Source organism: Drosophila subpulchrella, chromosome 3L (genome assembly GCF_014743375.2).
Source record: "Drosophila subpulchrella strain 33 F10 #4 breed RU33 chromosome 3L, RU_Dsub_v1.1 Primary Assembly, whole genome shotgun sequence".
NCBI lineage: Eukaryota > Metazoa > Arthropoda > Insecta > Diptera > Drosophilidae > Drosophila > Drosophila subpulchrella.
In genome coordinates, this window is record NC_050612.1 from 9,773,131 (window position 1) to 9,786,813 (window position 13,683).

A 13,683-nucleotide genomic window follows, 5' to 3' on the forward strand; every position below is an offset into this window, starting at 1 on the left:
GGAAAGTGTCTCGATGAATGTCTCTAAAAATATGCACAACTTTTGCCAGTTCCTGTTACAACCCATTCTATTATGTTCGTACTCTATTATGGGTAAAATTTAATTTACTACCCAAGGACACAGGACATGGACGATTTAATAGTTTCCTTGGCCAACTTTCATGTGCAGTTGAAAAAGAGATTCCTCACAAGCAAATGGCAGAAGTAAATTGATTTAAGTGCATGTCGCAGCATATTGCAGATGCTTTTGGATCCTGGCTGGAGGACCTCTGGTCTGTGGACCCATGGACTGGCCCTAAATCATTTAACAAGCTTCCATCCTCGTTTGTTGCTTATAAAATTTTGCTCGTAAAATTGTTTATGTGTCTGCAATGAGCGGCGTCGCCACTGCATCCTTCGTCCTTCGTCCTTCGTCCTGTGGTCCTGTGTTTTTCCGCCAGAGGAGCACAGCTGCTGTTTCCGCCCCGGCATTGCACTCTAATCACATTTTGTGTGCACCCCCTTCGAACTTGTAATTGGTTTACTCCGCTGCAGTGTCGGGCTTTTAATGAAGTTGTTCCCGGGCAACGGAGGAAAAGCTGCTGGAAAAGCGGTTGAAAAACCGTCAGGGGTTAGGTGCGTATATGCGGGGTATAGAAAAAAAAACAAAAACTTCGCTACATAGCGGAGGCAAACGATCAACAAATTGGTCGAGTTGCAGCTAATGGCTCAGAAATGTGAGGCAACCTAAAGCGAAATGGAAAAAGATACGGAGGTAGTGGCCATATGTTGCTTGCGACATTTGAAGTGCCTCCGTTTTGGGTCAAGTTGGTCAATGATGCGTATCGTAGTTCAAGAAGGCCTCGAAAAGTGTGTAATTCTAATGGAATCAATTGTTTTTTTAAATAAAGTGTAATGTGTGATTCTAATGGAAACAATTGTTTTAAAAGATAGGACATTTGGTCTACTACTCTTTTCAACAATTATAATTTAAAATAATTATATTAATTACTATAATGAACCATATATCAATATCTATAACTTTTAAGTTGTTACCAAATTTGTAACACATGTTTTTATAAAATATATAACTATGTGTAAGTATCAGTTGGTATAATTCTTGAAAATAACCATACAAATAAATGTTATACATATATGAAAACTTTTAAGTAATGACCATAAATAAAAGTTTGACGCCTAGAAATAGTTAGTGCGGTAATAATAACGTAAATAATAAACAAATCCCTATTTTAGAAGCCAAATGAAGGCAATAAATATGAACTTTTCTAAGCCGACGACTTACCAGATAACCACAAGCAAATACAATTCACTAAAGATGCTCTCCAAATGGCCAAATGCAACACTGGCCAAGGACAGCTGGCAAAGTTTATTTTTGTTATCAATTTGGGTTACTGGCTAAGTACAAACAGCAATAAACATTTCCCCAAGCGTTGACTATTAGGGCAAAGATTTAGTACTGCAATGATGACCCCGCTTGCTGAATGTTGGTTGTATATCCCCCATAATTCTGTCTACTGGTCTGGGTATAGACATACTATATACATATAGCATGTATATGAGGGCCCCCACACAACCTTGACACGCCTTCCGGAACGTTATGGATAATGCCTACACTAGCAGTTACAACACACACGCCTTTTTGTTCATTCAAGTTTCTATACTCACCCATACCCCCATTTCCCATACCCATTTCCATTCCCGATTGCGTTCTAGTTTTTGTTCTTTGGACTGCTCTCTTTTCGGGTAAAACTTTTGCGACATTGGCACTGGCGAATGATTTAAAACTTTTCTTGTTATTTTCGTCTTTAACAAGTTTTCCGGGAGCCTAGAAAACTGGAGACTGGAGTCTATGGTCCTACTGAGTTGAAGCAAGGCTACCCATGGGCACTATTTGCCGCTGGCAAAGTTGTAGGCAACAAATTAATTTAATGTCAAACACAAGACGCAAACTTGCATCGGTCGCAATATAAGACTGGGGAGTGACTGGAGCTTATTCTACTTCCCCTTGTTTTCTTTTTGTTTTGGGCCTTTAAATGAAGTGCCGGTGACATAAATTCATTTAGGACAGGCGCTAAAACGGAAGCCAACTTTTATGGATGCTAAAATTTAAGTATTCGTTGGTAACTAGTGGGTGATGTTGGGACCTGGTTTTCGGGGAGTGACAGGTGAAAAGGTGGGATGGTGGAACTAAAACCCCTTGTGGGGTTATCCTGCATTTGGTTCTGGTGATAAACAAAAACCTAATATAAGCGCATTTTCATAAAGACTACTGAGCTATACTTAAAAGATTTTTGTTGGTCATGAAACAAAAGTTACGTAGGATCCTTATTAAAATCTAAAAAATGTCTCAAGTATCGAGATATAACACCTATCTTACGGAGTGCAAGGCACAGCTTCTCAAAGATATTATTATAACACCCAAGAGGGTTTTTTTCCTAATCTTATAAAAATTCTTTTAAGTAAAGAAGCTTAACTTGTGTCTGGTTTTGCATCACACATATGTATATAAATATTTAAATTACCGAAATATAATGCATACCTTTAAAAAGTGTTACTTTTTTAGTATAAAGTAGCTGTCAATTTTACAGAAACATCTAAGGTTAAAGGTAAATATGATTTCTGATCTTATAAAGGCCCTTATTTTAACCCAAGCCCAAACAAATGTTCTGCTACATTACCTTTTACATTTTATAGCCTATATATGATGCACTTTCTTAATAATGGCTGTTTATTTTCCGTCCATGTAAGTGGGTTAAGTACAATAAACCAAGGGAAAGCCACACAGAGAACACAACAGCCGGCGGCGAAAGCTTTAATCTTAAAGCCCTGCCAGATGCCAGAATGTCGCGAGGGTCTTAACTGGAATCAGGACCTCTTGCCACCTACAAGTAAACCTCCCCCCAACGAAACCCACCAAACCACTGACCATTTGGCAAGCAGAAACACTCTGATTCCGGAGTGGAATACACCGCACTTACACTGCCATTTGCTGGCATTACATTCATTACGAGGGCAGCAGGTCCTGGATAATTGCACTTGTCAGCATTTGTTTTACACTGGCCAGCATATGACCCCCTAAGTTACGTACCTACAATATAGTAGCACACTCTATACGCCCCAGTTGAGAATGGCATAACATAAATTGCCATTGTGTGCAATAAAGGGCAAATAAAATAAAGCGAAACTGCAAAAGTTTACATTTTATGTATAAATATTGTATGTGAGGGTAAATCGTACCAGTACTTTCCCTCCCATTTCGTGATGTTGCGAATTTATTGCACGCCATTTGAACGTTTTGCTGAATTATTGTAAACGTAAATTGAAAACGGCAAAGTGGGCAAAAAGAAGGCAAATAAATATCAAAGAATGTTGCCCTGTTTCCTTATATTTTTTTGCCCTTTTTTATGGCCTGGTCAGTGCAGCGTAAAACAAAGGCCAAAAAATTGCATTATATGGTCCAGAAGGAAGGCGGTTCGGTTGACTTCCCAAAGCTGCTTTGGCTTTAATAGCCTTTAAAATACCCTTTGGCATAAATATTTGCTCAGAACCAACGACTCTGTCTAGACATTTGCATATTTATTCAAATCTTAAACAAATTCGCCAAGCACAAAAGCCAAAAATCAATTTTCTTTTGCCAAAAAAAAAGGGGTTTGAAATTGATACAAATTGGGGTAGAATGGTAAAATATTCACCCCTCAAAGGAACAAAAAAAATCATTAAAGGATTAAAGTGAAATTTAAATATAGCCAGAGAGAGACACTCAAAGGCCTGCAATAAAATGTAAATATTTTATAGATAAGTTCCGAATGAGAGTGAACCCTTTTTTTCTGTGGGTTGCCTGCGGTTGCGGCCTTTGTTTGGACCTTTTTTAACCTGATTTTGACAGGACTAATGGGCTTACACCATGTTGTTGTCTGCTTTAAAGGCGGGTAAAAGGGCACTGTGAAATTCCGGCAGGCTTAGCGGTTCATCAAAACCCTGCTCAGTGGCTCAGGCCACATTTAATTCAATCGAAAAGTGCAGGGAATTACGAACGTGATATGCGAGATACGCAAAACAATGGGAAACACACACAATGTCAAAGTGCTGCTGGCTCAATTTTCGTGTCAACGACGTAGTTCAGGTAATTTCCGTAGAAACTTTGGCAGCCATTTTGTCGCTGACATTTTATTTATGTGCGCCCATAACTCAACTGTAAATGCTCACATACCAACGTGGCCACATCCTGGCACACACACAGGCACACAGACAGGGTCTCACACATACGGACACATTAGCTAGGACGAGCCAAGTGCTCCTAGTTTCCGTTTCCGGCGCAAAGTTGCCTGGCAGCCTTGCAAAATTAACAACAATGGCGGTGCTAAAGACGTCGCCTCATCTTCGCAGTCTGTGTGTGTGGCTTTTGTGGCTTTAAGTAGCGAAATGTGCCAGGTCACCCACTGCGAATGATGCTAAAGGATCCCCATCCTCATCGCCATACCTTCCAAATCCCCTCCATATATATAGTTGCTGATTTTCTTACACTTTTTAGCCCTGCTAGTTCGCCGTCATTTTACGGCAAGGTTTTTGTACGTGCAATGCATTACGACTCCGGCGACTGAATGTGAGTGCGAATGTGAGTGCGAATGTGAGTGCGAATATGAATGCGCATTGTAGTTTCGGGGGGTTAAGCGTTTAAGGTGAGGCAGCCACGATATCTGACTGGGTCTAAGCACCGGGGATTTATGTAGTCTTCTCGCCCCCAGCAGAGGCCAATTGAAATGTCACGTCTGCATATGAATGTGAGCGTAATGAAGCGCTTAATGTGCTGGGAAATTGGGAAAGGGGTGCCAATCTAATCAGAAGCCAAGAATAACTTTAAAATCATAATAAATATTCCTAATGGCTGGCCAGAGTAAAATGAATTTTATCGTAAAAGAATTGTGATTGAAAAAGCTATGATGTTTCGTATTTAGCCCTTTAGTGTTTTCTGTAACCTTATAGAAGATACTTAATAAGTAATATATGTATCTAAAAAATATTTAAAAAAAAATATTTAATTTTATTATAATTTTAAGACTCCGTATAGAGAGAAAAAAAGAATCTAAGTTACTGCTAATTTACTTAATTATAAAAAAATTCATTTTTTGTGTAAATATTAATGAAAAATTTAATCAATTGTGTGATTGATATCCTTTTGAATAAGTAAGAAAGTCGCCACAACAACTTAGAATTACTTAGCCTCTTCAAAAATTTTTAGCCTGTTGGGTATGTAACACGTAAAAGCCTAAGCTAAACTGAAGTTATAAAATTGTAATTAGATAACTTTCACAGTAGTTGGATTCAAAAATAAGCCAAACGAGTGAAAAAGGTACAAAAGATCTAATAGGACCAAGCGATTATGTTGTCCGACAAAATAAATATTTTAAAAACAATAAACAAATACATTTCACCTGGCATTATTCAATATGCAATCATTCGGCACATTGGCTCGTAAATTCAGTGCCTCTCCGCATTTCCGCAAATGAATTGAAAATATCATTCGGCTAATTAACATTTGATAATCCCAACAGGAAGCGTCTAACCATAGGTTTAAATAAATTTTATTCAGCGGTCACTCAATGCCATTTCAAATGGCAAAGATACATTTTCCATTGTCATATTTTCGACCATTTTCATTTTCCATTTCCAATTCCATCTACCCCACAATCCGTTTCTATGGCAGCCCGTGTGCATGGAAAGCATTTTAAAATGTCAATCCAATGAATGTTTTATTTGTGACGATGCAGCAGCCGAGCAGCCATCAATTTATGTGGGTTCGATATGGGATAATGGCAGCTGGCATTTTATTTAATTCGCACGACTGCATACGATTTATGCATTTGAAATGTTCTGTGGTGTGGGACCAGCATCTATCTTTGTACATCTTTTTTTCAAAGTTTTACTTTTAGCCCAGAGAATAGAACCGAAACTTGTCTAGCAAGTTCAAGACCGCTGATAGCCACAGCAATTTGCGTCTTCACTTTCAATGCTCCACGGCATCGTCTCCCATATATAAATATATATCCACACTCTTGATATCTTGGGTTTCCCTCTTCTTCGCCGACGATGGCAATGAACTTCTGTGGGATGCAGTCGAGAACCTCAACTTACTTTATCTGTATCTATCAGTTGCCCAGTTGCCCGAGAGCTGTCAAACTTGTTTTGCCCGCCAACGAAACCCAAATGAAGCTCGTTTCGGTTCTGTTCTTGATGCCTCCTGTGGTACATACATACATGTTGTATGCCACATGTGCAATCCAATCTTAGCCAACGACATTTGCTGACCTTACGGATGTGAAACGATAATGTTACGCTCTTAAGCAAATATCTACCGATATTGTGTCCTCCGGACCGAATGCATATAAATGAGCAGAAAAGCCTCAAGGATGTCTGACACGAGCTGGTTTCCGTTGTCAAAGTGCACTGGAAAAAATGTATAAGAAACAGCACGTTAAGTAATGTTAAAAATTCAACCTTACTCTATCATAAAAAGTATATCACAAGGCTTTTAATAAAACATTTACGTATTCATAATATTACAGGAAAATCTCACAAGGTGCCTCAAAAATCTTTCAACGCTGATTTTGGGTAGAATTTATATTGATGTACAAGTATAAGCTATAAAATAATCACCCCAATCATGTTACAATTACTTATATCATCACATAAAACCCTCAAAAAACAATATTTTAAAATTAACACAATAGATTTTCAAATGAATATGATTTGTGATATGTACCCAGCTACTTTTCACAGTGCATTTGGCTTATAACAAGGAGCTACATGGAAAACAATCAAATGGCTGGCGAAAAGAGCACAGCCGCCAGAGGAAAAGCGGAAAAGCAGGCAGACAAAAGATGGCCTTAGGTTTCCCATGTATAACACTCCCTACCCCTAAACCCATGCCCTTATATTCATTCAGTCATTCATTCTCGCATTCATTCGGTTGCCTGGAAATGTCGCTTTGCATGTGTGAGTCTCTATATCTCCGCTTTGGGCCACAGGGCGTATACGTAATGCTGCCGCCATGGCGGCTTTTGTTCAACATGACAAAGACATGACAGCGACAGCAGCAGCACGCAAGAACTACAACAACCACGAAATGGTGCTCTTTGTAATGCTTTTAATGCTTTCAAAATTCTCCATAGATTGATTTATGGAGCCAGGACCAGGACTTAAGACCAGGCTTTGACAAATCAATGGCCAGCTTTAGAGGTCACAAAGATGAGCTGGCCTTAAGGGGGGGATTATCGAACTAAAACTTATGAAGAAATATATCTTTTATAGGGGGCCTTAAATTTATTGAAGTTGCTTGATAAATGTCGCCCGACCATCCCCCATCGCATCCATTTATTAGACCTAGCCCCCAGTGACAACTAAGGCACTCCATTGTCATCAGAGCATTCATCAATTTCACTTACTTTCGCATTTTGATGGAAAACTGCCAGCCAAAGGAAAATCAACTGAAGGTGGGGGGAAAAAAACTGAATGGCCTTGAGTGGGTAAACATTGTCTATTCCGTCGCTTTGTTTTGCTTCCATTGAAAGTTCTGTGCTGTAGCTGATTTGCATATAGAAAACTTGTTAATAATGCCAAACTAGGTGGGATGGATGGGGCGAATCCGAATCCGACCATCAGAAGCAACAACTTTTCCCCAACCCGGCTTAGATGAAAGTTTTCTGATTGAGTTTTTGACAGTTTCTCTGGGGGATGAGGGATTCTTCTTCCCTCATTTCCCTCCCAAAATAAAGGTGTCTGCACTAAGCTTGTTTTGATTTTCCGTTTATTGTTTTTGCTCAGCTGCCTGGGAAAAGTTTTTCCAGGCTGCTAATTGCTTGAGCTCATAATTAGAACCAATGCAAATGAATGTAACGAATTTTCCCCGAATTTCTTCCGACCGCAGAACCTTTTTCCACCCGAATTTTTTTTGTAAATTTATGTAAATGACAGTGTGCGCCAAAATTCACGACTAATTAGCTCGAAAGTTAAATGGAATCACAAAGTATTCGGCATTAATTTATGTTGGTATACAATTTTGGTGACGCCTGACCATTTTTTTTTGTTGCCTTGATGCTTTGATGCTGCCATCACAATTTGCATAAACAAATGCAAACGAATGCTAAATCAACGGGCATCAGGAAGGCGGGTGCCACGCCCACCTGCTGTTCAGAAAAACTTTAGCTATTCAACTTTGGCCAGGCAGAAAGCATTCAGCATTTATTCAGATGTAGCTCTTGGATGCAACAATGTGGGGAAAAGTTTTGGGACAACATTTGGCATGGGGAAAGCAAAAATGTTGAATGGCATAGAATAATGCAAAAAGCTACTTGAAATAAAAACTTGAAAAAAATATGAGAATATTTCGTTGTACATTTTTTGCCCTAAAATTAAATTGCATCCCTTTTAAATAGAACACTTTAATTTATTTTAAATCCTCCACAGGTCGAGTTCAATTAAGGTGTCATGTGGTCTGTTCCACATCGATTTGGTTAACACTTTAATACGATTCACTGGACATTGCCCGTTGAAAACAGGAGCAATTTAACGCATGGGCCAATTTGTGGCTTGAATAATTACAATTAACAATTGTTTTTGCCTCCTTGCATAATAAATTGAAATGTAATGTTTCGGTTAAGTGGATAAAGTACAAGCTTTTTCATTACACAGAAAGGCTTATTTTATCAAATAATTGTTTCGTTTCACTTTTGAATTTTAAATGTAGTTTTTCTTTTATCTAATTGGTGTATTAAATGGTATAAACAAAAAAACTAATTTAGTTTATGGTTCTTGATGGGTATATCATGAGCTAAGTGATTAAGGGTATTTGAACATCACGTTATAAATAATATAAATAATGGGAAATCAAAGCACAATTTTTTTTTAATTTTAAAGCACATAAGGAAAGTAAAAAAACTTTAGTTTTTTTGTTAAAGCTGTGATTAAACAACATTAGCCTAGATAATCACAGAATATTTAAACAATTGTAGCTAGTTAAGGTCTTATGACACTTGCTTTTCGACTAGCTGGATGGATATTCATAGTTTTAAATGTCGAAAACAAGGGCTATTCATAAAATATTGTTAAATTGTATACGCCTTTTCATCAATGTTTCATTACATTTTTAAAATAAATCCATAGAGTTTGTCAAAAATCCAGCAAGTGTCATTAGGCATTTGCATAGTATACTTTTAAATTCAGCATTTAAATTCCTCTATGGGTTTCGTAAATGGCTGTCGGATTCGTATTTCGCTTGTTCAGGTTTTTGACAGTGCCCACTTTGAAATGAAATGCCCGAAATGCTGGTCCCTCGATTTCCCCAGAGCCCAAAAAGAGAACCATGCTGTATGGCAACCAAATCTGTTCGAAATTCGACTGTTGTCGCTGTTGACGTTGTTGCAATTAGCCCCGAAATGCGGTTCAATTAGGGGAGTGCCCGCCCCTTGGGCGGTGGGCGGTGGGTGGTGGGCGTGGTCGGTGGGCCCACTAGCCGCTAATTTGCATATTGCATTACATGAAATTTCCATCTAGTCAGTGCGCTGGATGGTTTACGTTGGCATGGAATCAGTTTACGAAACTACAATGTTGTCAAGCTTAATTAAAAATTTTACGCCGCTTGCAGTGCATCAGTAATTTGATTGTATGCTGCTAAAAGTGGTAACTTTATTTTTGCAAAAATTACCAGAACGATGTACCTAAAGCCTTGGCATTATTGATTTAACCATAAACATGCCGTTACTTCGCCAACAAGCAGCAAATCCAGCTTGTCTGCCTCGGATGGCTGGGCGTATTCCCTTAAAGATAAACCGGCGTAAACGTCAATTATGGGGGCGCACTTCCCGTAACCCAAGACCCGGATCCGGGTGGTTGAATGACGGAGACGAAAACAAAAACTAAGCAAACGCTTAAACCTCGTCAACGCCAATAGCAGCGATGGGGAGTGACATTTTTTGAAAGTAATCCCGACGAAATGTTTGATTTATGTCAACGTGAGGAAAGGGCCGTCGACCATTAGTGGATCGGGGAATATGCGGGCCATGGGTGTGGGTTTTAAGGGGGACAAGTGGGTTGGTAAACCCCCTCGGAAAGTTCTAGTTCGTACTGTTGTATATGGGCAGTTTTACTAAGCAAATGTTTAAAGAAGCAGGTATTTTAAATCTGTAAGACTTATATAAAGCAACAAACATGGGTATTTATCATCTTAAATAAATAATATAAAAGTTTTTTTTTAGAAATTATTAAACCACTATTTATTTAAATGAATTTTATTTAAAAATTGTAAAAGGGTAGATTTTTTTGTGCAGAGTTTAATGTTTTAATCAGGCAATTTAGTAAACACAAGCATAAATCAGGAGTTAAGCTCATTTGACTGTATAAAATGAACTAATTAGTTCAGAATCGTTCAAGTCCAATTAGGCGGTTAATTTCGGGTCAGGTACTTATAATTAATCAAACGCTTGGATAAAATCAAGTAACATTTTTAATGAGCGAAGCAGTCGATTATTTGGATTTTCCTATGTAGTGATTAAGCAAAACTTCACAAAAGAATATGAAGAATGCCAGCAATAGAAAGCAGGCCAATAAAATCCATATCCAGAGAAGATCGCCCACCTTAAACTCTCGAAAAGCCACATACGGAAAGGGATCCTTTTGGGAGATCATGCCCAGAGTTATCATCTCTCGAAGTGTCTGCTGTTTCCAATACTCCACGATTCCGGCACTCTGGACCCGATGGATCAGATCATTGATGTGGTGTTCGTAAATGGAGTTCGATTGCATGACCAGCGATAGAAGAACACTTGTCCTGATGACCCGTAGTTCAGGCTGAACGGTGAAAACCGGTTGCTTGAAGAGCTCCTGTCTTTTGGCCACAATCAACCATTCGGAGGATAGAACAGAAAAAGCATGCGTTCTATTCAGGTCTCTCCTTAGAGCACTATATTCACCGGTCTCTTTGAAAATAATCTTATCCTTTATGGCTTGTATTGGTCGCTGCCACATAAAATCATTTAGGTAAAACCTCTCGGCCTCTTCGAAAAAGACGGTGACTGGGGAGTCCCGAAGTTCATGAAAGTTGGAAATCTGTCGGGAAGTTGGTCTCTTGGTAAGAAGCGTCTTTAGATGGGCTGCATATAGGGTACTCAAAACCAAGCCAAGTAGAAACAAAGTGGCATTGCTGACCCTTGAGCTGATTGTATTTCTAGCACTCATGTTAAAGGACTGTCCCATTATACCCGATATCATACGTTCATTTAGAATAAGTTTCGACCAATCCACACGTTTCTGCAGCAACAGGGGTCCAAAACAAGTGTCCAGAATGGTAAAAATGCAGTAGAAGAACAGCAGAACGACGAGAAAATTACCGCCAACCATCACGACATACACATCGGCGGTGGGTATTTCCTGGGCACGCGGAACCATTATGTACCAGTTCTCCAGATCGTATATATCCGAGAAAGTCCCAAACTCACTGGACATCTCAAAGCCACACAGGCTAATGGGCATGTTAATGGTTCCATTGAGGGTCATATTCCGAAGCAGTATCAAATTCAAATGCTCACCTTGCTTTATGGGTCTTTGCCAACGAAAAGTAAAGTTATAGATCCTGGTGAACTCCAAAAGGAATTTGTAAACATAGCCCGTCATTTCCAGATCCCCCGTTTTTCTATTACGATAGACAATGGAACGTGGTGGAAATTGATCGGGTAGAGTTAGTATATATCTGCCTGAGTAGTTCTTAACTTTGGTGAAGATGGGTGATTGTTTTGGGTTCACTTCCAACCATCTTTCAGAGGCATATGGCTGCAGGCGATATATCCGATTTCCCTGGGAAATTACAGCAACGTGAAGGAAACGCAGGTGCTCTGCCGTCTTGGCAATGTCAACAGATGGGTGATTTTCCCATTTCCTCAAGAGTAACACTCTCACCTTCCGCATATTCAAGAGACTCCTGTCGAGAGCCTGCCACAAATCAGAGTCCCAATCCGAATTTCCGGTCTGCCAGATTAGGACCAGCATTTCGTTGTTGAAACTGCCCCGCACATAGAAGTCCATCTGTTCGTTGAAGCTAAAAACCGACCTCTCCAATCCAGAATCATTGCTCTGCAGGCTGTGTCTGAGCAGGAGAACCGTCTCATGGGGCTGGTCCTTGTAGATGCTGGCCAGGATGGGATTTAGCCAGGATGTCTCGTTGAAGAGCAGCAAAACTGAAACCAGCAGCGGCCACATAGCGATCCAGAATGGTGGTAAAACCAGGCAGTACCCGCATTATCTTTCAAATAAACGCTAATTAGCGGAGGTTACAAATGATTTGAGGGCTTGCTAATGGTCTACGGATTGCAGGGCATTGAAAAATGGGCGTCATTAGCATTAAGTTTTACGGCTTTAATTTGTGCATACTTACAGGCTCAATTATAAGTTGAGGAATATAGGGGGTGGCTATAGGGTTGAGTTTCCATCTCCGGGTGAATATTTCCGAATGATTTGTGTATTGCCTTGAATATTTAAACGTTTCTAATTGCCTAGGCAAATTGCTTTCAATGTTTTTCCTCAAATTTGCATATACACATCTAACCACCTACACATCCTTTTGACTCCATTAAGCCCGTTTTGCAATTGGTTTCGGTTTTGGGTTTATTTCAAATCAACATGTATTGCATTTGTTGATTGATACCTCTTGGGTTTTGCCAAGACCAAGAATACTAATTGCTCTGACCTGAATTATGTATTGTTTTAACTTCAGCAAAAGCCACAGACCATAACTTTAAACTGCTCTTGAAGTTTTCAACAAGTTTTTACCACTTCCGCTTCCTAGCCTCTCCATTTTCCGGATGCTTTTCCTTCAATTAAGCAAGTTAAATGGGGAAAAAGAGGATGGGGGAAAAATGCTGAAGTGCTTGAAGAGCGTGTCGCCTTAATTTTCACGCGAGTGCATATTTGATTTTCCATTTTATTTTCCTTTTTATTCATATTCCCGACTTCTGCTCTCATTTCGTGTTTTTGCATAAAGTCGAGACGGGGGTTTTTCACTTTCCGCTCGTCGTTGACATGCATAAAATTGCAAAGAATTGTTGCTTGGCATAAATTATGCCCGACGTACTCTATCTTGCGGAGAAAAGGACTTCGTGCAACAAGGCGTATGCTTAATGTAACATTAATTGTATTTATTTGCTTTGCTGATTGATTTTCCCCAGCTGAGACGGATTTTACGGCCTACAACTTTTGCCCGGGACAGGGAAATACAAGACAAGACAATTTGGTTTCTCAAAGTCATTTGGCTCCTGGCCCAGAGGCAAGCCACGCCCACATAAATTAACGCAGACTTAACGAAGCGTTAACACAAAAAGGACGAGAAAGGCCGGGAAAGCGGCTGGGAATCCCCCTGCCAACTTTGCGACAATACATTTATTGGTTTTATCCTGAAGCTTATCAAGTTCGCCTCGTCTGTTCATCTCATCGCACAGCATGTGCAGTAAATTTTTATGTCAAATGGGTTTCGCCTCCATGGTAATATAATTTATGCATAAAATAATGAGCGTGCTTTTAGGCGCGAAAACATGTGTGCGAATGTTGCTTGGAAAAAAGTTATTAATTGATACGGCTTTAAAGCTTTTCAGTCAATGGTTCTAGATCCTTGAAAAGTTCCTTGAAAGGTGGGCGGGAAAAT

At 39.4% G+C, this 13,683-nt stretch overlaps 1 protein-coding gene across 1 annotated transcript; it reads right to left on the reverse strand.

Annotated features, from left to right (window-relative positions):
• Positions 1 to 10,517: 10,517 nt before the first annotated feature.
• On the reverse strand, positions 10,518 to 12,245 carry LOC119555239. The gene has a single exon (XM_037866518.1). The coding sequence runs from the start codon at positions 12,243 to 12,245 to the stop codon at positions 10,518 to 10,520; it is 1,728 nt and encodes a 575-aa protein (XP_037722446.1).
• Between the last annotated feature and the right edge of the window lie 1,438 nt (positions 12,246 to 13,683).